Here is a 25,421-nt window from a genome sequence, read left to right on the forward strand (position 1 = left end):
CGCGGAGGTGCGAGAGCAACGCCGCCGCACCCGGGACAGGAATCGATGGGTCCTGAAGAAACTCAACCCTGAAGCCCTTGAGGTCAGCTTACTTGCCTCCACTTGGGGGGAGAGGCTGACCTCGGAGCCGAGGATGAGGCATTTGTAAGATGATGTCGCGCGCATGCGACGCCTCCATGCCCCGCAGCAGACCGATGGCGCGCCGTGCCGCCTACAGGTGGTCCGCGGAGCTCGCCGAATTGAGGCGGGCTAGCGTGGCCGCCAGGCGGGCACACACGCGCACCAAGCGGCGGGGCATGGAGGACGCGTTGTATAACGCTGCGGTGGTCCTCAGGGAAGCCAGGAAGGCCCTGAGGATTGCCATAGCTCGGGCGAAGGCCGCGGCCTGGGAGGAACTATTCTCTGAGCTGGACCGCGACCCGTGGAGGTCTTACAAAATCGTGACGAGAAGGCTCCGCCCGTGGGCGCCTCCAGTCTCGGAGAAGCTGGACCCCCAGTTCCTCGGAATGGTGGTGGACACTTTGTTCCCCACCAGGGGGAGGGACATCCCGGACAAGACCGGCCCTCCCCCAGGATGGACCGAGAAACTAGAGGTGTCCAAGCACGAAATGGTCGCGGCCTTCGCCTGCATAACGGGAGGAAAGGCGAAGGCACCCGGGCCGGTCAGAATACCCGCCAAGGTCTGGACCCGGGCGTCTTCGATAATAGGGGAGGCACTTCGTGGACTGTACATGAAGTGCCTCCGTGAAGGAACTTTCCCCAGGAGATGGAAGAGGGGGCCCGGCTTGTCCTCCTCAAAAAGGTGGGCAAGGCAGCGGAGAGTCCCTCCGCGTACAGGCCCCTTTGTATGCTGGATGATGCGGGTAAGATCTTCGAGCGTATCATCGCTAACCGCATTATCCGGCATATGTCCCGGAATGGTCCCGACTTGTCCCCCGGACAATACGGATTCCGAGAGGCGAGATCGACTGTCGATGCAATAAGACAGGTTCGGTCTCTCTCGGAATCCATCACGGGGGACGGGGAGGTGGCGTTGGCGATATCCTTGGATATCGCCAACGCCTTCAACAGTATCCCCATGGGGCGAGGTATTGGCGGCGTTCTGCGAGTATTTTCGCTTGCCGCCCTACCTCGTCGCCATCGTTCGGGACTACTTCCGGGACAGGGTGCTGGAGTTCCGGGACAAAACCGGACTCCAGCAGCGGAGGGACATGTCGTGTGGCGTTCCGCAGGGATCCGTGCCCCCTGCTATGGAACGCCACATACGACAAAGTGCTCTGTGTGGCCCTCCCCCATGGTTGCCACGTCGTCGGCTATGCAGACGACACGTTCGTGGTGGCCAGGGGAGCCTCCTGGGTGATAGCGATTGCCATGGGCAATTGGGCGGTCAACTGTGTCGTCGGCTCCATCAAGAGCTTGGGCCTGAGGTTGGCCCCGAAGAAGACGGAAGCCATCTTCTTCCTGATGGCTCCTCCCGGGTATCGTCCCGGGCCATCGTCCAGGTGGATAACACTCGAGTCCGAGTGGGGGCAATCCTTAAATACCTAGGGTTGCTGTTGGACGGTTGCTGGGCCTTTGTCGAGCATTTCGACAAATTGGCACAGCGATTGGGCAAAAAGACGGATGCCCTTCTGGGGTTGATGCCCAACCTCCGAGGTCCGAGAGTCGGTGCGAGGGGCGCGTACGCCTAGGCGGCCATGGCTGGAACTCTGTACGGAGCCCAAGTCTGATTCCGCGAGGCATTGGCAAGCCGCATACGTGACGTGCTGTACGCGGTGCAGCGGCGGCTGGCGCGAAGAATAGTGCGCGCGTATCGCACCGCCCCTACCGCGGCGACCATGGTACTGGCGGGACTCCTCCCGGCGTAATATACGGCCGACGCCCTGGCCTGGTCATACGCCAGAGCGAAGGCCGTCCGCCTGCAGGGGGGAGTGGTTACACTCAGGGTCGCCGCGCTACTACGGGAAAGGTCACGCCGGCGGGTGATGAGAGCTTAGCGAGAGAGTCTCACGACCCGCCGGCGGCAAGATCTCGGATCTTGGAGACCGTCCTATCCCACTTGGACGAATGGGTGGGCCGCCCTTAGGGCGGCTTGTCCTACCGGACGACACAGGTGCTCACCGGGCATGGCTGCTTCGGTGAGTACCTGTGCAAGATAAGAAAGGAGCCAATGACACGGTGCCACTACTGTGAAGCCGACCGGGACTCTGCGCAGCACACGCTGGAAGACTGTCCAGCGTGGGAGGAGCTGCGCGGAGTCCTGAGAGAGGAACTGGGCGACGACTTCTCCCTGCGGGTCATTATTAGCCAGATAATCAGCAGGGACAGTGCATGGGTCGTGGTCTCCTCCTTCTGCGAACAAGTAATACGGCAGAAGGAGGAGGCCAAAAAAGTAAGAGAGAGGAGGCCGGGGGGGACGCATGCTCCCCGGCGAAGACAGCGACAACAGTGGCGGCGGGGATGGGGGCCATGACCCACCTTGGCTCCCTCCCCGGCCGCCCAAAAGAAGAAGGCCCGCCCCCCGGGCTCTCGCGGCCCGTCTGCTAAAAGGCGGGGGGGGGGGTAGAAGATCAGTCGCGGTCGCCCCCTCCCACCCCACAATTAAGGAGGGGAGCGACAACGCCAATGTGGAAAGGAGGCGACTTTCCTCCCCTGCGGCTGCTGGCCTAGCCTTCGGGACACGCAGCCGCGGGAGGAGGGCCCCTCACATTAGTGAGCCCGGCGAAGCAGACCTCAACTGACAGTCTGGGGGGAGCGACCCTACGACAACGCGAAGTCACTCCCCCCACTGCCTCGCCGGAGTGGAGAGAGGAAAGGATATTCCCTCTCCTCTCAGGGTAGGAAGAAAGGCCGCGCCGCCGCAAAGAAGACCGGGGGCCGGATACCCCGGGTTCTACCCCCAAAACATCAGAGGAAGAGGCGGGGAGGACGGTGTTTTCCTCCCCCAACCTAGGGCAGACTAGGCACTCAAGCCCTACCAGGTGCGCCTATGGTTAGGGCGCACCTGGCGCGCCGAGTTGGCCCAGGCCGACCGGGTCCGGGAGGCTCCGGAAGTATGCTGCACGCGTTTCCGGAGCCCCCCAGTCATGGACCAGGGCAGGACACCCGGAGTGATTTTAGTGGGTAGGCCCCCGTCGACACGCCGTCGGCGGGGGAGAACCCCACATAATCACCAGGCCTCTCCCAAAGCCTGGAGTATGCGGTAACGCATTTGCCCTCCGTCACCAAAAAAAAAGTCCGAGGTCATAAAAAAGATGGCCCGCATCCGCAAGGTGGCGAACTACAAAAAGGGCATAAAGAATACGACTCAAAAAGCCTTTAGAGAGATCGCCACACTTGCGGAGGAAGCGGTTAAGGTCATGGGGAGCAGATCCCAAAACGAGAAAGTTAAAAGGCTTCAGGAGGCTAATGATCGCCTAAGGCGGGACTACGACTCCCTCAAGAAGAAACTGGAAAGCATCAAAAGTCAGCTCGCCAGCGCTCTCGCTACGGGGAATTTGGAGCCTTCGGGAATGGTACCGTCCTCTGCGACGAGCCCTGGCTCCTCCAAAAAGAGATGGATCGTTTCCTCCGATGAGGAGGACTCGGCCCGTCTCGGGATCTAGGCCGTCTCCCCTTGTTCGGCGCCTGTCTCCGGTCCCGAGTGGGTCGTCAACGGCGACGTCGCTGGGTGGTACTGGGGTCTCTGGGGAATTCATCCCCTTGGATGGGGATAGTGGAAAGCTCTTGGAAGCCATACTCCTAAAGGTTAAAGTCATGATGGAGGCCAAGCTAGAGGGGATCCGTGAGGGAGCTAAAGGGACTGGACCTGCTGTCGGCTCGACGGGTCCCTCGAAGAAGGCTGGCACCTCAGGGTTAGCCCAAGCCAAAAAGGGGAGACAAAAGAAAAACCCTGAGGTCAAGAAAGCCAAGGTTAAGGTCAATGTCCCCAAGCGTGCGGCGGTGGACAAAGCGAAGACCAGCGTGGCGGATGCTCTAGCGAAGGTTCGAAATCAAATAGACCTTTGCAGCATGGGCATTGCCTCGCTGCGTCCTAGGAGGAATCTCGCCGGGACCACCATGTATGAGGTCCCCGGTGAGCAGAGCCAAGAGGGGACGGAAAGGCTGGAGATCAGACTCCGAGAGATCCTCAACCCGGAAGAGGTTAAGGTCTCCAGATCTGTTAAAACCGCTGAACTCCGCCTGTCCGGCCTGGACGATCTAACAGTCGGCCAGGACGTGGCGGAGGCAATGGCCAGGGTCAGGAGGTGTGCCGCTCAAGAGGTGGGCATGATACGGCGCCCGCGCAGCGGGCTGGGCTCGGTATGGCTCCGGTGCCCAGCCGCTGCGGCGCGGAAGCTGGCGCAGGCGGGTAACGTTCCAGGTGGGCTGGGTTATGGCCAGGGTTGAAGTCTTGAGACCCAGGCCCGCCCAATGTTACAGGTGCCTAAGAGCAGGTCACACGATAAGAAACTGTGACTCGCCCGTAGACAGAAGCAACCTTTCTTACAGGTGCGGTCAACCTGGACACGTGGCGAGTCGCTGCGAGGAGGCCCTTAGGTGTCCCGTCTGCACTGACTTGGGCAGACCGGCGAGGCACCGCTTTGGCGGACCCGCATGTACCCCCCCCCACCCGGCCAAAAAGGTGGCCGTGAGTAAGGCAGATGGAAAAAAGGAACGGAAGTGGTGACGGGGCCTAGCTCCGCCCCCCAAGGAAATTTGGAATGTAGTAGCCTGGAGGAGGCGATGGATATGGATCTGTAATGGCCTCCCATCGCCTTCTCCAGACCAATGTGAACCACTCCGCCAGGGCACAAGACCTAAACGCGGTCGCGCGGAACAGGTCCGGATTCTCGTCTACGTAGTGGCTTATGCATTACCGCAAGGTATCAAGGGTTCTCTCTGTGTCTAGACCTAGCGTTTCCATCTCCTCGAGGAGAACGTCTTACGTAGATCGTAGATCCAGCTTTTTAAGCCGGCGGCCCTTCCCTTCTTCCGGTCTTGTCCCTGTTCGGGCGCTATGTAATTTACTGACTTTCCGCGCACGGATCAGCTCGTCGAGTTTCCGGCGCTAGACCGCGAAAATGGTTCGACGCGAGAGAAAGGAAGGCCGGCGGTGCGGTTGAAATTACTATACGCAAGATCTGGTTTGAGTGTATCAACATGTATTTTGGCTAACTTACGAGACGGACAATATGTACACAATAATATATGTATATACAGAGATAGGCGCGCTGAGACGCTAGATTTGTACAGTGGTATTTCTACATACAGGCACGGTCTCGTGCAGGCGCGGTCTATGACCGGCGTGTAGCGAGTTTCGTGACGCGGTAGGCGTGGTCTTACGGTACGGTCCGCGGGCTAGCCGTCGAGTCGCGGTTATCACGGGCGGGTCGAATTTCCGCGCGATACGGCGTCCGCGACCGGATCGTCGCAGGTGGAGCTGGACGCGCGGCACCCTGTCAAGTAGTCTTGACCCGGGACCCCGAACACGGCGGTCGCGGTTTTTGGTGAGTGTCGCGAGGTGAAGAGGGTAGCCTCCGGGGACTGGCTCGCTAACCAAGACTCTATGTTCTGAGCGGGTCTCAGCTTTCGGACGACTGTAGGCTCAAAAGGATCAGTATCGGAGGCGGAGTATTCTCTCGCCACGGCCAAGCCACTCTTCGACCGTTGTTCCGACTTCGGGAGCGGTATGTCACAGGCGCAGCGGATCGTTATCGAAGTGCTGGCTGGTGACGGAGTCGCCGTTTCTCGGCGTGTTGGCCCTATTTATACCGACTCCGCTCGCCTCCGATACTTTTCGGCGCTTGACAGCGGGGTCGTCGAAGTACGGAAAACTGCGTATCTTCCGAGTGCGCGTGCGCACCGACTCAGCGCGTGCGATGGCTCGGCGCGTCTCTTCTGGCGGTGTTTGCCGCCAGGCGGTATTTCTGTGTTTGAGTATTAAAAATGGGCACCCGAGGTATCCCCGGTTATAGCCCGGCGGCCTTTCCGGCTGATGTTCGCCGGGGCGATGCTTGTTACAAGGGGTGCATCGTCACAAAGTAAATGTTATATTTTATTGAAAATATTTTTTTTAAATTAAATACATTCAAGTTAAGTTAGAATAGGAAGATTTTTACTAAGAACACAAAAATAGTATACTTGGGTCTCGTAGAAAGTTGAAGATTACCACTTAGGTTTTACAAAATTATTAACCATCCTCTTGGATTGAAAAATGCCAATTCTTATTTCATATTTTAATATATTTTTCTTTATTAATTCAGAACGATGATTTAAGAGGATGCTAAACAGAAGAACTTCCTCAACGTCGGTAATTGCAGATTATTTTTTGAGCGAAATCAGACTATCGCTCTTTATCCAACGCATAGATCTGTCTTTGTTCTTTGATTATATTGCCATCTGCGAAAAGACCTATCAACTATTATTGGACACCATTACTGCTCTGTTTGTGACAGTTCAGTTCGCTGAGCAAAATATACATGCGGTAAAAACACATTAGGATATCTCTTTGTTAGGCGTTTAGTCGTAATTTCACGATCAATGTCGTTCGTGCGTGTCTTCTGAAGGGTTCTCTACTCTCATTTTGTACGTACGAGCTACACAACTTGTGTATTAAGGTACAGTTAATCTCAGGTGACGGCTATACAAAAATTTTTAATAATTCATTAATTTTTGTTTGATTTTCTTGTAAAATTTATCTAAGCACCTCTTCTTTTTACGCGTATTTTAATTCTATACAAAGTTTTTGTGATTCTGTAACGACAATTTGAAGATATTTAGATGCTGTAAATGTCAGTAACTTGCGATTTAGCATCCGCTTAAGTAAAGTTTATTATTTTACAAAATAGTTTTTCGTCGTTTTATACGTCTATTAATGGTATTATATTCTAAAATAAATATGAGACTGCATGTCTTTGCAATTGCATTAGTTTATAAAAGTTGCTGGTAAACAATACAATTATTTTTTTCATAACATGTACAGGGTGTTGCAGAAACATTTAGGACACACAATTGATTAGGCGTAATAAAATTTGTCATGTAAAATAATCATTAAAATTATTAACTCTCTAAAAAAATTTAATGAGGAAGGAAAAGAAAAATTAGCCACACACAATAAAAATCACCAAATTATTACAAAAGATATTTTTCTTATTATTCCCTTATTAAAAATTAACAAAAGACTCCCACTCCGTCTATAAAATAAATTTACTATATAAAATGATCCTGAAAAACATAATCCATGAGAAATCATCATAATATATCTACCTAAAATACTTAATTTATACATAGTTATTAAAACACAATATTATATTCATATGAACTACAGACAAATAAGCTACTAATCTTTTTATATTTACTTAAATTAAACATAAAATTCCTACAATTATTCCTTCAACAATTCAAATTAAAAATTAAATAATTAAATTTCATTACAACTGTCCCTAGCAGTCTGCCGTATGCAACCAGTTGTACGTCCTAAATGTATCTGCAACACCCTGTACATATAACATAACAATGGTATTTATTATTTTAGAGTATGCCAAACGGTGACAAGTTTCCTTGGATTTTGAAGCACTGAAAACCAATGCAGTCTCTCCGTCGAACCTCTTACACTTTTTCCAAGAGCTACTTTACCAATAAAAATATCGGCAGGTTTTTTAAACGAACTAACAGAATCCTCACTGTCACTTGCATCGGCAATAGATAATCCTTCTGGAAAAACCTAAAATCATTGCTAAATTTCATAAAAAATTTTATTTACATTTTCAAAAAGGGCTAAAATTAATTTATTTGGGAAATTTTTTATTTACAGCCTTTTCTAAATGACCTATTGACCTTCATGTTGACCTTGATTTTTTAAAAAGTTAATGGCTTGTTGCCGTTGTTTGTTATTTAAAACAATTCTTAACAAAACAATTTTTATAAATATTAAGTTGGAACAAAAGTTTGTTACATTTTTAATATAATAATGATAATAATGATAATAATGATAATAATAATAATAATAATATAATACAGATATGTTTTTGGACCGATAATGTAACAACACAATGATAATAAGAAAGCCTTCTTTGGTCGCAGCTAAATCTTGGTGCCTATATTCATTCGTGTAATTTTATACACTTCTTCGAATTCAACCAGAATGTGCGCCGAATTTTTTTCGGTAGTAACACAGCATGTCGAATAAAAATTAGTAATATCACGATTTTTATTAAATTAATTAATTTAATATAATAATTGATGCTGATTTGCATCTATATATCCATTCCCCCCTAAATATTGCGAGAAATATCACTGTGCCCCAGTGGTCGAGGTGGTAAGACGCCGGGGCCGGAGATTCCGGAGGTGCCAGGTTCGAATCCTGGGTGGGGTGTTATTTTTCGCAATGAGTTTTTTCAGGGAGAAATGGGTATACATATGCAAATCAGCATCAATTATTATATTCAATTAATTAATTAAATAAAAATCGTGATATTACTAATTCTTATTCGATATGCTATGTTATGACCGAAGAAAATTTGGCGCACATTTGGTTGAATTTGAAGAAGTATATAAAATCACACGAATAAATATAGGCACTAAGATCTAGCTGCGACCAAAGAAGGCTTTCTTATTATGATAATAATAATAATATAATAATAATAATAATAATAACAACAACAACAACTATAACAATAGCAACAGTAACAGCAATTGCAACGGCAATAACAATAATAATAATAATAATAATAATAAGTTAAAGAGGTTTATTTGGAACTGATATTTATATGTAAATAATATTACATGTAATGTAAATTATCATTCTCATTTGTCTGTGCAATAAATGTTTCAATACATTTTTTGAGGTAATTGACTCAAAGAGATTTAGCTTGGTTCTTTGTCCACGGCCTCTAATTAATATAAAGTGACCATAGAAATAGGTAAATGATTATTATTTAGAATAGATTTTCAAGATCAACATCAAGATCATTTGTCATTTAAAACTGTGTGAAGGGAAATATTGCATTTAGCAGTTATTTAGCATTTTAATATTTTTAATTTAAAAATAAAATTGAATTAGTTTGAATACGATTTTTATGATAATTATTGAAAATAATTATAAATAGTAAAAATTATTATTAATAGCAAAACGTGAAATTGTCCTCTTTACAAAAGCTCTATTCTCCTCTTCACAAAGTTTTTATATTATAATTATTCATAGAATATTAAATTAATTGTTAAATTTAAAATTTAATGAATTATAAAAATGACAAATAAAAGTAAATTACAGTAAACAAAACAGAGAAAGATGAATGAGAGGGGCAAAAATATTTTAATATACTGTATAAATTGTTTTTAATATGTTCATGAAGGCAATTAATTTAAACATATTTTCAATCTTTTTAACTATATTGTAAAGTTAGCCAATCGAAAATATTTCTCTGCTATTTCTTTGCAAATTTCTCAGCACACATCTCCGCTGCTTATTCTAAAAATGAGCTATTTGCGCAGAAATTATGAAAAAGTATAAAATTGCAGAAAAATCAGCAGAAAAATTCAGTGAAGTTTCAATATAATTTTGGTATAAAAATAGTTATAAAAATATAAATTTTAAATTGATAATTTTAATAAAACTGTTAAAATTGTCTTATTTTCTTGCAATCTAATGTCCAATTTTGGGATATACTTTAAAAAGGTACTTTTATTAAAATAAGAATAAAAAATCATATTGTTGCGTTTTTTATTTTATTTAGTGATTTTTTTACTTGAAAACTCCTATATTCACTTAGCGGCACTACCAAGAATTGCTCTAATGTTTCTTGTTTTTTAACAATTTGTTCGGTATTTCTCCTTATTTTATCTGCAATATTTCTATACTTTCTCTGTCAATTGTTTTCAGTTTTTGATTAGTTTTTCTGCAAGCAAAAACAGAGCAAAAACAAAAAATTGCAGTGAAGATGTGTTTTATATTTTTAAAACGTTTTTATGTTTTTTTCGCAATTTCTCTGTAATTTGTAACAAACCGCCTCCGCGCAACCTCCCCCCAATGGACCGGTCATCGTCCGCCAAACGCCGGCCGAACATCCGCCGAGCGTTAGAACAAGGCGCTATGCGTCGATAAACGACTTCAAACACGCCAATGCGAGTAGCGAGGCATCCGCGCGTCGCGGTATATCGCCGCGCATGCGCACCGGCCCAAACCGGCACGCGCTAACGACGTGCTCGCTCGCCTCCGTCCGCTCGCCACGCAACCGATCTCGAGCGGCGGGGACGCTAGCACCGACGCGAACCGAACCGCCACCGAGCGTTCCCGACGTCTCGAGATTCGGGTATAAAAGCGCCGGAGCAGCGAGATGCTGCGCTTCTTCTCCGCCGACTGTTCGGACCGCTACTCCGCCAACTAGTCTCCGAAGAAGTCTCCCGAGGTAGTCCTGGGGTCAAATGTCTTGGCCTCTGTCGAGCGTTCTCGACGGCTACCGCTCTCACACCCGTCTCTTCTCGCCGAAGCTGGGCTCAAGCGTCTTGGGCTCTGGCAAGCGTACTTGCCCGACCGGCTTTCCTCGGACTAATCTGATCCTACCGCGACGGCTACAGAAAAACGGGGTAAAGCGTCTTTGCCTCCGTCGAGCGTACTCGACGACTAGCCGTCGCATCCTGCCTGCGAGAAATCACGCGCTATACAACCAGCGGATTTAAAGGGACGCTCAGCCGAGCGCCGCCCCGCGCTCCGCTACCGTTCCGACGACCGCGAAAGCCGTGCACGCGACCTCGCAAGGCCGATAAACACGGGACCGCCCGGCGCGCCAAAGAAGAACGCCGGCGACGTAAACATACACCTGTCGTGCGAATAACAGCAACCGCGCCGACGACGATCCGCACACCGAAGCCGGTATACACCGGTATTCGCAACATTCGCTACCGATATAACCGTCACCCCCGAGCGATACGGCCGACGACATATCAGTGGTGACGCTCTCACGACTTTTGTAAATAGTAGTGTTAAGACATTTGTATTTCGTCCGTGTGCTTTACGTAATAAAAACTGTATATAGTATATCTTACACGTCAAACCACAAGTCTAATTCTCTCTTAACCCGGATCGTGCCCTGGAATTCCCGACGAGCTACGTCCGTGCGCGATATCTAATCAAGAAACACGGGTTGTTACAAATTTATTTATACTTTCAACACTATTTCACTGTCTTCAGTTTTTCTTACGTTTTTCTGCAAATTGGTTTTACAAAATGACTTCTTTTTCAAATATTTCTGCAGATTCTTTTTTTTTCTCTGCATTTATTCTGTGATTGCACTAAAGATATTCCATTACTTTCTTCTCAATTTTTTTGCAGATAATTCTTGCAGAGAAAATGCTGAGAAATTTCATAACAATATTGCAAATTTTTCAAAAATTTTGTTTGTGTTTCTTTGTAGTTTTGTCTTTAGTTTTTTTAATTTCTCTATAAATAGATTTTACAGAAAAAATAAATAAATAAAAATGTTTGTTCTAATTTCTCTACAGTATTGCCTGCAAATTTGTTTTTATTTTCTCTACAATTTTGTCTGCAGTTTCTCATTGATTTTTGTGCTAATATGATTTCCAACTTTTTTGATATTTTTTTTATGTTTTTTCAAATCGCTTTTGCAAAGATAAAGCATAGAAACAACAGAATAATTTTTTTTGCCCGTGTGTTTTATTGATTTTTTTTTTTTAATAACTTTGTCTTTCAATTTACCTTGCTACAAAGCACCACTAGAAATTGAACAGTATCGAGTTGGGTGACTGCCAAATCAAACGTCAAAATCTCATTAAATTCCGGTTGTGCGATGGCACGCAAGAATTTAGTTTTTTTCTTCTTCATCTTCTTGCCCGTCTTTCCATTTAACATTAATACTCTAACATACGGATCTGCAATAGACACAAGTTTAAAAACACTTTTATGTAATGTTAATATTAATAAAACAATTGGAAAATTTTAAAGATTCTGTATACAAATTATCGTAGAAATTCAAGACAAAGTTTGACAAAGTTTGACCAATAAGAGTCAGCACAAGGTGTTTATATATACATAGTAATGATGTTAAATGTTTACTACAGTTAGGTGAAAACTTTAGTCTCCCTCCTACTAACAAACTTAGCAGCACTATTGAATTTATAAACACGTGAAGAATAATATCGCAAAATTTAGCAGCATTCACCAAACTGAGATCAGAAAAACAATTATTTCTTCAATACAAAAAATCGACAAGTGAATGTAAAAATAACAGAAATAACAGCAATGAAATCATTATCTTCTCTCGTGAATACAAAAACTTTTATAAAAAATAATCCTCTATTATTTTCACGCGTGCGGAAAAGAGTGTTTTGCCCGGTGGTGATCCAGGCACGTCGATAGGCATTTCGGATCGTTACAGCGCCTAAGGAGTTAGAACTCGAGAAAGGGCTGCGTTGATGGATTAGAGAGTAGATACTTTTGAGTTCCCAACGTTAATATAAATGTATATTTCTTCAGTTTTGTCCTCGTTACACTTGTTGTGTGACTATATGCGTCACTAGTACACTTGCTTTTCCGCACGGCCCGGTATATATAGGTCAGCGCTTATCTCCGGATTGTATTACAGGCTCGACGTGTAAGTCACGCACGGCGAGTAACACACCGGACAGCTGTTTGTTAGACTCTCCGTCGCTTTCCGATTTGCTTTATTTATCCACAAATTTGTTACTGTTCGACCAATCGTGTTCCTGCAAAATCAGCTCCCACAGTTAGCCGAAATGCGAGTACCGAAAAGCGACTCAGCAGTAGCTAGCGTAGCGCGATAGTATTTCAGGCCGAAAGACCGAAAGACCATCAGCGTCTTTCAATTCTTTTGCGTATGCAGAATTTGAATCCGCTGCGCATATACATAGCAATAGGAACCTTAATTTCCTGTTGCTATGCGCGTTGTTAACGTGGTTGTACTGACAAGGGAAGGACCAGGTGAGAGACCCTGGGATTTTGATCCCAATTTTTTTAGTTATTCTGGAGACGATGAAAAAGTTTACGTCTTCCGGCGTTTTATCGAATAGGCCTTAGTTTCGAAATAATAAATTTGTGAAAATTGGCCATACCGCGGCGCACCATATGAGCCTTCCCGGTAACTGTTCTTGCAACCAGTGCAGTCGGCTCCGTGCGTTAGGTGTTTACTTCACAATCGTAAGATCCGGGTTCGCTCCCGGATGTGTGCAATATTTTTTTTTCTTTTTTTTTTTAATAAATGTATTTATCTTGATGATATTAATATAGTATGCAAATTTCTAAAATAGAAAATTTAATTTAATATCATTTTCTAAACTTCAATTTAAATTTAATTTGAAGGGAATTTGAATTCAAGTAATAATATTTGAAATAATAAATAGATAATAATAATAATAATATATAAGTTATTAGAAATGGATAACATATAAAGGCAACGTATCTAAATTATCAAATTGTTTAAATTTAACACTGGTAAAAGAAGCGGATATAAAATTGTAAATAAATGAGAGGTTTTTAATCGCCTTGCAGGTATGTAGTCGGTTATAAAGCCGAAATTCTTTCACTTTTTTATGATGTTTATCATCCAAGTAATTGTTCCCCATCGAAATAATTTAATTTTGTAATAATCTAATACTTAAATAATTAACTTTTGTAATAAAAATATTTACATTTACATTTACAATCAGTTTGTTTATTATTCTTCTTTTACGATTAATTATTTTAAAAACTAGAATTTTAAAATACTGTTAATATTATTTCCAATTAAATTTTAAATTAAACAATTTAAAAATTTAGATACGTTGCCTTTATATGTTATCCATTTCAAATAAATTATATATTATTATTATTATTACCTATTCATTATTTCAAATATTATTACTTGAATTCAAATTCCCTTCAAATTAAATTTAAATTGAAGTTTAGAAAATGATATTAAATTAAATTTTCTATTTTAGAAATTTGAATACTATATTAATATCATCAAGATAAATAAATACATTTAAAAAAAAAAAGAAAAAAAAATTGTATACATCCGAGAGCGAACCCGGATCTTACGATTGTGAAGCAAGCACCTAACACACAGAGCCGACTGCACTGATTGCGAGAACAGTTACCGGGAAGGCTCATATGGCGTGCCGCGGTATGGCCAATTTTCACAAATTTATTATTTCAAAACTAAGGCCTATTCGATGAAACGCCGGGAGGCGTAAACTTTTTTTCGCCTCCAGAATAACTAAAAAAATTGGGATCAAAATCCCAGGGTCTCTCACCTGGTCCTCCCCTTGTGAGTACAACAAGAATAATACGGTGGTTTGCATGAATAAGGATAAATATGTTCATAAAATGGAAGCTAATTTAGCAGATGAAAAGACATACTCTATTTTAACACGTAACCTTATTAACAAACTATTGATGAATTTAAAAACTATGTTAAAGAGATGGAAGCATCGTAACTTAATCACAACCTCGACTCATAAATATTTAATTAATTCCAACGCAATACATATGCCATTTGCATATGGTTTACCTAAACTACATAAACCGGATATTCCCTTACGCATTATCGTCTCTTCAATTAATAGTCCGTTACATGATCTAGCAGTCTTTATACGTAAAATTATATCAGGCACCTCTTCTGGCGTCACTAAAGAAATTCATAACAGTTAAGATTGATAGGTGAGGCCACGAAAATTGAGATTCCATTAGACTATGCTTTCTTTTTATGTAATCTCACTATTCATAACTATACCATTAGATTCGGCCCTCAAAGAATTAGAAATGGGATACAATAAAGAATAATACAATAAATCTGGTAACTACATTATTATAAATTGGTATAGCAAGCCAACTGCATCTGACAGATACCTTAATTCACTTATGTTACCCACTCAAACAAAAAATAGGCATAATAATAGGACTCATTGATAGGGTTATAAGACTATTAATTTAAAATTTCATCAGAAAAATTTTGAATTTATTATTGAAATCTTAATAACTAATAAATTTAAATTTAATTGTTTCAATAATCAAACAGAGACCCAAGAAAGTTATTTTAAAACTCCTTTGGAAGAAAGCAAACATCTCGATTTCAACTAAATTAAGTATTGAACAAACGATTTTTTTATTATTCCGTACATCCCTAATGTTTCATAAATTTATTCAGAAAAGATTTTGATATCCGTTACTTACAAAAGCCTCAAGAAACTTAATAAATTTATAAAAGCACAGAAATATCATATACCTTCATATTTACAACCTAATATTATCTGTAAAATAAACTGTTCTGACAACACTCACCAACCCAGAAATTCAGAAAATTATGAAATTTTTTGTACATAAAAAAGTTCACCCACAACATAAAATTATTTTTTGTTCGTGCCGTTTTCAGTTTTAAGGAGTAAAACACCTTTTTGAAAAACATCGGTTTTTTTCTTTCCAAGCAATTATCGTCGAAATTATAAGAAATAGAAAAAAATGTTCTGAATAAAAGTTGAATGGCTTAAAATACTTTACAAAAATAATTTAAAAAAATTTTTTTATTATTTTTTATACTTTCCCCACTACTTTACATTTGTTTCTTTTTAATTTTTAAATATTTTAATGACAGAATTAAAGCTTACTTTATACGAATCCAACCATATATAATAAAGTGTCTCCGATGTACCATTCTTGAAAAATAATAACGAATTCCTTATACGAGCACGCTATACGTACCTGTTCGTGCGCTCGATCTTTCCGCGCTGAAACGGATTCGTCCTATACGTATCTCTAATCGCGTATTATGCGAAAGAATATTAAAGGTAAGCCAGTATAATTGTAAATCAGTATAGTATAAATAAATCAATATAAATATTAAAATAAGAGTTTTTTTTATAATAATAATTAAAATAATAAAATAATAACGAGTTTTTGAATTCAACTGCTAAAATCAGTCAATTATTTTTGGCGATGTCAAAGTATGTAAGTAATACTTCTGACAATTAAAACCAATTTATGAATAGAGAAATTATTATTTTTGCAAAATATCGTTTATTTAATTTTGACTGTAAAACAGCTGATTACAATGGTCAATATATTTTATTGATGTATGTTAGGCAACCCAAAAATTCAGTAAATTTAAAAATATTGTGCGCAAATAGAATAGTTCACAAAACTATTTTTTGCTCGTACCAAATTGCAGCTTAAGGAATGAAATCACTTTTTGAAGAAAATGTACATTTTTTTCGACGAAATAACTATCGAGAATAGTGACACGTGTAAAAAAATGTATAAACGGAAGTTGCATCTCGGTTTTTTTTGCTCTAGGCAACTGCGTGTAGATAAAAATAAAAATATTCACATAAAAATATTACTTAAGTTATCCTGTCACCGACTCTTAAAATTGAATTTTTATTTTCCGTAAATTTATATGAAAATCTCCATACCTTTTTTCACACTTTTCATAATCATTTTTTGTGAGATCTTTTATAAATGAAAAAAAGTTTAAGGCACTGTGCTGCAACGCGAAATAGCACAAACGCAACGCGGCGGGATGGAAACGCCGATAAAATTAAAATAAAAATGCGCTGTTGCATTTGCAAAAAAAATATAATTTTTATTAACACTGAGATATATACTTTGAAATGCTGTTCTGTTTCCACGATCTGTATTCCTCGATAACCTAATGCGAAAAGGCGACTTCCCGCAGCTCGCGGGATACTATACACCTTGCGACGTTTTCGAAAGTTTCACGCGAAACCGTCCGCAGTTTCGAAGGGAACAACTCGTGCCTTGTTTCACCGTTGAAACCCACGAATAGGATCGTGGGACGAGTGCTAATTGGCCGGCGGCGACACGTCGTGTTCGATCACGTGCGAGCGGGAAGCAACTCTTCGTGCTTATTTTGTCGAAAAATTTTGACATAATTCGAAAGCTAAGAATTTACAGCATGAAGGTACAAATAATCGTTGCGGCTCCGCAACATTCTCAGCTTTGGAATTAATTATACTAATTTAAAAATATTAATTGTGCCATCCCGCAACAAAGAAAAAATAGTATAATTCATCGAATATTAAAACTCTGTTTAACAACTTCATTATTCAAATGATTTCAAACAGATATTTAATTATTATTAATATACAATACATTTCACATAGCTTTCATTGTTTAAGCACGACAATATTATGTGTATACTGACGACGACATAAAAGATTAAACCAATTAAAATAAATCATTGACGTATGTGAAGCATAACAATAGCAATGTACTATACATTACTTCAATGCAATTGTACTACACCATGCAAACCGCACGTTAAAAAAAAAGAAACTCTATTTTTTAACAATAAAATATATACAGGGTGTATTAGTAGAATCCGGTCAATTTTCAAATTAAAATTTTCACCATATAATAACTTGTGAGCCGACAACTAGATAGCAGTCAAGTAAACCTCATCCATTGGAAACAAAAACATAACTTTGTCATGGCCGAGCTGATTATGCAGTGTCCAGAATATAACTGGAGAGCCGTGCTTGTTGAAAATCTTCGCGCGAGACGTACCGTGTCCGGAATAATAAAGTTCTCTGATTAACCAAAATCGATAATTTACATTATTCATCGCTATATAGCTTCCAAAGAATCCGAAGAAGGTTCTTAGACGGCCACTTAGTGCAGAATCGGCTCTTCGAAAACGTGAAAATGTGTCGAAGTAAGGCATTTTGGCCTGTTAACAGCTTGGATTTTATCCGCTGAATTATTTCGTGTGCTGTGTGTTTGAGGGACACTCCAACAAGACTTGACATCCTAACGTTGCATCGCTGAAAGCCGCTATTGAGGCATCGCTCGCGTGTATGAAGAAATTTTTGACAAAGGCATGCACGCGCTGCCGGCTCAAAATTGAAGCGATCATTGAAGTAGAGAGAGCTATACCGGGTGTCCCAGACCACCCGTCCCACCCGATTTTTTCGTAAACGCGACATTTTAAAGAAAAATGTTTCAGACAAAAGTTGTAGGGTTTTAAAAGATCTATTTACTGATTTTATCAGTTTGACCTTGGATGGCGTCGCCAAGGTCAGATCAAAATAACATTAACTTTTTTAAATAGGACACCTCATTTTTGGTTGCAGAATCTAATAGCTGGTGTCAAGACCTTTCCAAAACACTATAAGAAAGTTTATTTTTGTTGAGTACTTTCCGAGTTGTGAGGCTTGAAAGTTACAGTGTACTGTTACCTTCAAGCGTCATAACTCGGAAAGTCCTTAACCAAAATAAACTTATTTATAGTGTTTTGGAAAGCTCTCGAAATCGACTACAAGAAAATGCAATGAAAAATATACCTGTTTCAGACCACCCGTCCCACCCTTTTAAAACGTAGGGATGTGCTTGTACAAAAAAATGGCTCAGACAAAATTTGCATGATTTCGAGGGATCAACCTGATGATGATCTTGAATTCGACCTTGAGATTGATCTTGGGCATAAAGGTATAAGTCAAAGTAACATTTTTAAAATGTAAAAACGAAATAATCGGTGCCGCCTGTAGGTATTAGCGTTACCTAAGGTGTACCACGTGTAGGTAACAAGATCGTACTTACACCTTATCGGGGTGCTTTTTTAAGGTGGTTCCCCTCGCCGTCACCTTTGTCGGGGTGCTTTCATAAGGTGGTTCCCCTTGCCGTCACCTTTGTCGGGGTGCTTTCATAAGATGGTTCCCCTTGCCGTCACCTTTGTCGGGGTGCTTTTTTAAGGTGGTTCCCCTCGCCGTCACCTTTGTCGGGGTGCTTTCATAAGGTGGTTCCCCTTGCCGTCACCTTTGTGCATACGCATGTTGTTCAGTCTCGATGTTCAAAATGTCCACCACATGCATTTATACAGGCTGTTACCCTACTTTGGAAATCATCCGTCGCCCGACGAATTTCGTCAGTATCTAGAGACTGAATGACTTGTCGAATTCTGTTTTTCATATCTTCTGCAGTCGTAGGTCGTTCGCGGTATACAAGGTCTTTTATTCGTCCCCACAAATAATAATCTAAAATTGTAAGGTCCGGTGATCGTGGTGGCCAATTATGTGGACCATGTTTACCTATCCATCGGCCGCGAAATATGCGGTTCAGTTGATGACGAGCAATGACAGACGTGTGGGCGGAACATCCATCCTGTTGAAACCACATATTTAGACGTAATTGGAGTGGAATATCTTCAAGTAAACGTGGAAGTTCGTTTTCGAGTAAATCGGCGTATAAAAAACGGTTTAAATTCTCTTGAAAGAAAAATGGTCCCACGATATGCGTATCAACAATTCCGCACCAAACATTGACTTTTCAGATACGTTGATGATCCATTTCTCGATACCAATGTGGATTCTCTTGTGCCCAATAACGAAAATTATGTGTGTTTATTTCGCCGTCACTTTTAAAGGTGCACTCATCAGAAAATAAAATACTTCTATGGAAATTAGGTAATTGTTGAGTAATCCAATTACAGAATATCAGTCTTTGTCTATGATCGTTCAATGTCATGGCCTGGTGAAGTGACATTCGATATGGATGGAATGAATTTTCACGAAAAATTCGACTGATCGTGCTTCGACTTATTCCACTATCTCTTGCTCGTCGCTTTAAAGAATCATTCGGGGTTACAAAGGCAGATGCAATTACATCAGGTGCTCTTACTGAACGAACTGATCGATGAATTTGCCTTCCCTTATTATGATCCGGCTGAACAATACCTTTTACAATTATTCGACGTTGTAAGCGACTGAAAACTTTGCGCGAATGTGGTGTATGATCGGGATATTCATTTCGCCACATTATTTCAGCTGTTCGAAAACTTCCAGCTCTACCCAAAACTGACATCATTAACGCAGCTTCTTCGTTCGGGTAAGGCATAACTACAAATTACGCTTACGACCGGGTTGCTTATTAGAAAACGTGAATTGGTGACGAGTTGCGTAATATTATGAATTCTAAGCAATGACTTTTAGGAGTGGTATGTAAGGGTGCTTTTTCGTGAAAATTACTTTATTGCTACAATAATCAACATTAAATGAAGATTAATATTAATAAATCAAGAATAAACGGCATCATAGAGCTGTACCGAATGTTAGAGATCTCGGTAATTAGGTATCTTCAAAACTCTACGCGTAGGACTATAGGTACACGCACCGGCAGAAATGGTGTCTCTCGACGCTAGCGCTCGGCTGCCGCACACACGCGGAGCCGCGCTCGTACGTGTGTCTAGGCTGCGCGGCGACGATCGGGGTGCGGGCGGAAAGTGGTGGGGGGCTTTACGATAGTGCATCCTCCTCGCTCGACGCTGGGTCGAGAGAGAAAGCATTATTCGACGTGATACCATGGGCGAAGTCGGTGTCCTCTGCTTATATTTTTCATTGCATTTTCTTGTAGTCGATTTCGAGAGCTTTCCAAAACACTATAAATAAGTTTATTTTGGTTAAGGACTTTCCGAGTTATGACGCTTGAAGGTTACAGTACACCGTAACTTTCAAGCCTCACAACTCGGAAAGTACTCAACAAAAATAAACTTTCTTATAGTGTTTTGGAAAGGTCTTGACACCAACTATTAGATTCTGGAACCAAAAATGAGGTGTCCTATTTAAAAAAGTTAATGTTATTTTGATCTGACCTTGGCGACGCCATCCAAGGTCAAACTGATAAAATCAGTAAATAGATCTTTTAAAACCCTACAACTTTTGTCTGAAACATTTTTCTTTAAAATGTCGCGTTTACGAAAAAATCGGGTGGGACGGGTGGTCTGGGACACCCGGTATAGAATAAAATTGTTTTTCAGGAATGCCCTAATCCAGATATAAAAATATTTTTCATACAATTGTTATTTTTTATTAAAATAAATGATTCTGAATATGAACTCACACAATGGATTTTTCCGGATTCTACTGGTATATCCTGTATAGTTACATACAATTTGATTTTTCTTTCATTTATAAAAGATATCACAAAAATGATTATGAAAAGTGTGAAAAGAAGTATGGAGATTTTTCATAAATTTATAAAGAATAAAAATTCAAATTTAAGGATCGATGACAGGGGTAACTTGAACAGCGTGAATATATTCATTCTTCTCTATACGCTGTTGTGTAGAAAAAAAAACTTGATACAAACTTCCGTTTAAACATTTTTCTGTATGTACGTGTTATCGTTAGTTATTTTGCTGAAAAAAATGTACATTTTTTCAAAAAGTGATTTTATTCCCTAAAGTTGCATTTGGTACAAACAAAAAATAATTTTGTGAACTATTCTACTTACACACAATATTTTTAAGTTTATTGAATTTTCGGGTTGTCTAACATTCGTCAATAAAATACGTTGACCATTGCAATCAACTGTTGTACAGTTCGTGCCAGGTATGCTTGGGGTCCGATTCTAGGGTCCACGTTTTGTTCTTAGTTGTTTTTACGTTCATGACTATTATAAGCGGATGCTGCGTCAGCAATCATGAATGTATCATAGTGTTAGTAAATTATGTTTTGACAGCCGGCCGATGTAACTTCAGTTTTGATCGGTGAAATCTCAGAAATATTCCAAAGCTTAATTGAAAAAAAAAAAAAAAACGGATCGAAGCCTTTGATATATCAGATAAGTTGTAGTTTTGAAAATAAAAAGTGCTATTATTTGGCAATAAGAAAATACACTTTGTGAGTTGTTTTTCTGACGATTACAGGTAATAATAAAACTTGGTGCAAGACATTACCGTATTCTTTAATAAATGTAAGGATAGTCAACAACGGAGTGTTTGTGACGATAATTATCAAAGGCTTCGATCCGCTTCCTTTTAATTAAGGAATATTTCTGAGATTTCACCGATCAAAACTGAGGTTACCTCGGCCGGCTGTCGCTAAACATAATTTACCGACAGTAAAACATAATTTACTAACACTACGATACACTCATGATTGCTGACGCAGCATCCACTTATAATAGTCATGAACGTAAAAACAAAACGTGGATCCTAGAATCGGACCCCAGGCATACCTGACACAAACTGTACAGTCAAAATTAAATAAACAATATTTTACAAAAATAATAATTTTTATATTCAGAACTCGTTTTTAAATGTCAGAAATATTACGTTACACACTTTGACATCGCCAAAAATATTGGACTGATTTTAGCAGTCAAATTTAAAAAACTTATTATTTTATTATTTTTATTATTATTATTAAAATAAACTCTTATTTTAATATTCATTGTATTATCAAGAGGCGCCGTTGCGCTTGTTTCTTTTTCTTTTCTTTTCTTATCTCTGAATCTCTCTGAACGAACGAAACGAGAGAGAGACCGAGCCTCTTTTACGCGGGTCAGCGAGTTCAAGCATAACGAGATTATCAGCTCTCAACAACGGCTGAACCAATCAAGTTCAAAGTCGTCTCAATCGATAGCTTAAGGAAAATTGCATATATAAAAGTGTTCTTATTTTTTTCTCCGTGCTTTACGTGCAGAGATATCGCAATGCAAAGTACATTTCATATAAGAGTTAAGATTCAGAGACGTCATCGTCGACCCTCAGGAATTCTCTTTTTCACATTTTTGACGCACTGGCGCTGACATACATTAGTCAGCCATATGCAAGCACTAGTGATGTGCGTAGTGGTGTAGGTGGTGTAGTACCCCTTGATTATTATGGTTGCCGTGACAGTTCTAATAATAAGAGACTAATATCTCGATTTTTACTGGGAAAATTAGTGCGCACTGAGGCGCTCCCGGTTATAGCCCGGCAGCTTCTCTCCCGACTGATAGTGGCTGGGAATGATGCATATTCGGGGGTGCAATCTTTCGTTACAACCTTCAATGCTTTTTCATGTAATATGCGATTAGCGATACCGGATGGACGAATCCGTTCCAGCGCGGAAAAATCAAGCGTACGAACAGGTACGTATAGCGTGCTCATATAAGGAGTTTGTTATTATTTTTCAAGATGGTACATCGGAAAGACACTTTATTATATGATTGGATTCGTATAAAAATAAGCTTTAATTCTGTCATTAAAATATTTAAAAATTTTAAAAAACAAATGTCAAATGGTGGGGAAAATATAAAAAATAATAAAAATAGTTTTGTTTTTTTTTCATTATTTTTGTAAAGTACTCTTCAAGCCATTCAACTTTTATTTAGAACATTTTTTTCTATTTCTTATAGTTTCGACGATAATCGCTTGAAAAAAAAACTGATTTCTTTCAAAAGTGTTTTACCCTCTAAAACTGAAAACAGGCACAAACAAAAAATATTTTTGTGTTATGGATGAACTCTTTATGTGTACAAGAAATTTCAGAAATTTCTGAATTTCCGGGTTCGTGAACGTTTCTTGTTAGAATATTTTGAAGAATTTACTTATAAAAGGTGCTTGCTAATTCTAGAACCATATACATATAATTTAAAGTCATTACTTTTAAAATTTGATTATTTCTTTTTTTTTTTGAAAATTTGATTGTCGGTACGTTATAAAAAAAATATTTTAAATAAAAAAAATATATATCTAGTTATTTTGTATATTAGTATGAAAATTAAAAAACTTCACTTTTTATCCGATTTGTTACCAACCATATTATGTGATCCTCGTTATACCGCGTACTGTAGGTATATAACGGTCTAAGATACATATCCGTATTCAAATCACTCATTCCATCTTATAATGTATCCACTCCGCACTCATTTTATTCTATATTTACCATACTCGTCCCATACCCATCCCATACCCGTCTTATACTTATTCCATATCCATCTTATACTCATCTTATACCCATCCCATACCGATGCAGAATCCATATTGTCCTGTATTGATTCCACATTCACCATTCTTGCCCTATATGATATCTTCACATTCTTACATGGGACCATTACGGTATCCTATATGGGTTACCTATGGAAATTTGCGACAGGGAAGACATTCTTAAATAATATCTTTTGGGATTGATTACCTTAAAATGATTTATGCTTTGATTTTGGACAAATGTGTTGAGATATGATTCATATTTTCGAACCTTTTAGATTCAAAATTTTTGAATAATTTGGAATCGAATTATAGAAATTCCACTTTGAGCTTACCTAATTTGATTTGTCCTTTTCGATTTAAATAATTAGCACGTATGTTTAAATAATACTTACTAAATTTATTTAAACTCAGTACAGATGGTATAAATTTGATATCGCGCAGCTTCATAATGTTAATAGTCAGTCTTTCTGCAGTAGGTAGATAGCTTAGAGCTAACAAAATATTGCCAAACTCCTAGAAAGTACAATTATATATATGTATATATATATATATGTATATGTATACATATATGTAAAATGTATCCTAGACTTTGCGTAACACCCGTGGTAGACTTCTAAGATCATTTCGAAATAAAAATTCTAGTATCAAAATGTTGAAGATACAGTAATTGTTAAAAGGATGCTAAAGTAACGGGAGAACTTTCTCGATATCAATACTGCAGATTATTTTTCGAGTGAGACCAGACTATCACTCTTTGTCTAACGAGGAGATAACCATTTAATGTAATCATGGTACAGTGTCCTCGAAATTATTATGAAATCATTTTTCAATCAGATATAATCATAAAGTCAAATGAAATCCTCAGAAATCATAATGAAATCATATGAAATCTTCAGAAATCATAACAAAATCATATGAAGTTATCGGAAATCTTAATAAAATCTCACCAGAAATCATTTTGAATTTCTGTGTAATCATTGGAAATTATGTGCAATCATCATAAAATTTGTTATGAAATCAGTGTAAACTCTTGGTATTTGTAATCAATTTTTGATCAAAAATAGTTATTAAAAATCACACAATGCAGTTTCTAAAAGAAAGATCATTACAAATGTTTATATTTTTTTTAGAAAAATTTTTTAGCCCCTATAATGAATTCCAATCACAAAAAATAATGAAATCATTTGCAATCAGATAAAATCATATAATCTGTGGGACAATATTTTAGCTATAGTAATTACTCCCTCGTTGTCCAACGCATAGATCCGTCTTAGTTCTTTGATTACATCGCCATCTGCGAAAAGACCTATCAACTATTGTTGAACACTTTTACTGCTCTGTTTACGACAGTTCAGCTTCGCTTAGCAAAATATACATGAAGTATAAATTCATTAGGATAGAGGAGAAAAAAGTAATATGGCAGCCATTTTAATTTTATTGAATTACTTTGTTTATAATTAATATTTTTTATTGAAACTTGAACGATTACATTCATTGGAATGTTGTTTGACAGATTCTAGATTCAAAGTAATGAAATATTTATTATTCAGGACTTGATTTATAAAAATCTAATGCACTGCATAATCGGTGGAAGAAAAAAAATTGTTGTAAATAAAAATCGCAAAGCGTAAAATCGGAGGAATAAGAAGGATGTGGAATCGGTTTACGTGACCGATTTTCTGAAACAAAGGGCAACGGTAAATTCTTCTCAGTACATACAGA

General features: G+C 39.9%; 2 protein-coding genes across 8 annotated transcripts in view; one reads left to right on the plus strand and one right to left on the minus strand.

The window, feature by feature from the left end:
- Positions 1–5,124: 5,124 nt before the first annotated feature.
- The window catches only part of LOC105206064 (synaptotagmin-1), a 46,122-nt gene continuing 25,825 nt past the window's right edge, over positions 5,125–25,421 (minus strand). For 5 of the 7 annotated variants that reach the window (XM_011175599.3, XM_011175596.3, XM_039456987.1 and 2 more), the window contains 3 exons: positions 24,092–24,212; positions 11,696–11,868; positions 7,508–7,705 (listed from right to left, as the gene is read on the minus strand). In XM_011175599.3, the coding sequence (XP_011173901.1) occupies positions 7,508–7,705; positions 11,696–11,868; positions 24,092–24,212 (492 nt within the window). Of the gene's footprint in view, positions 7,718–11,695; positions 11,869–24,091; positions 24,213–25,421 lie in introns of all 7 variants that reach the window. The other 2 variants (XM_039456985.1, XM_039456988.1) reach the window with 2 other exon arrangements.
- The window catches only part of LOC105200182, a 112,490-nt gene continuing 109,526 nt past the window's right edge, over positions 22,458–25,421 (plus strand). The window contains exon 1 of the mRNA XM_026138081.2: positions 22,458–22,858. The gene's annotated coding sequence lies outside the window, so the exon portion shown is untranslated. The remainder of the gene's footprint in view (positions 22,859–25,421) is intronic.

The sequence above is a fragment of the Solenopsis invicta genome, chromosome 14 (genome assembly GCF_016802725.1).
Source record: "Solenopsis invicta isolate M01_SB chromosome 14, UNIL_Sinv_3.0, whole genome shotgun sequence".
In the NCBI taxonomy this organism is placed as follows: domain Eukaryota; kingdom Metazoa; phylum Arthropoda; class Insecta; order Hymenoptera; family Formicidae; genus Solenopsis; species Solenopsis invicta.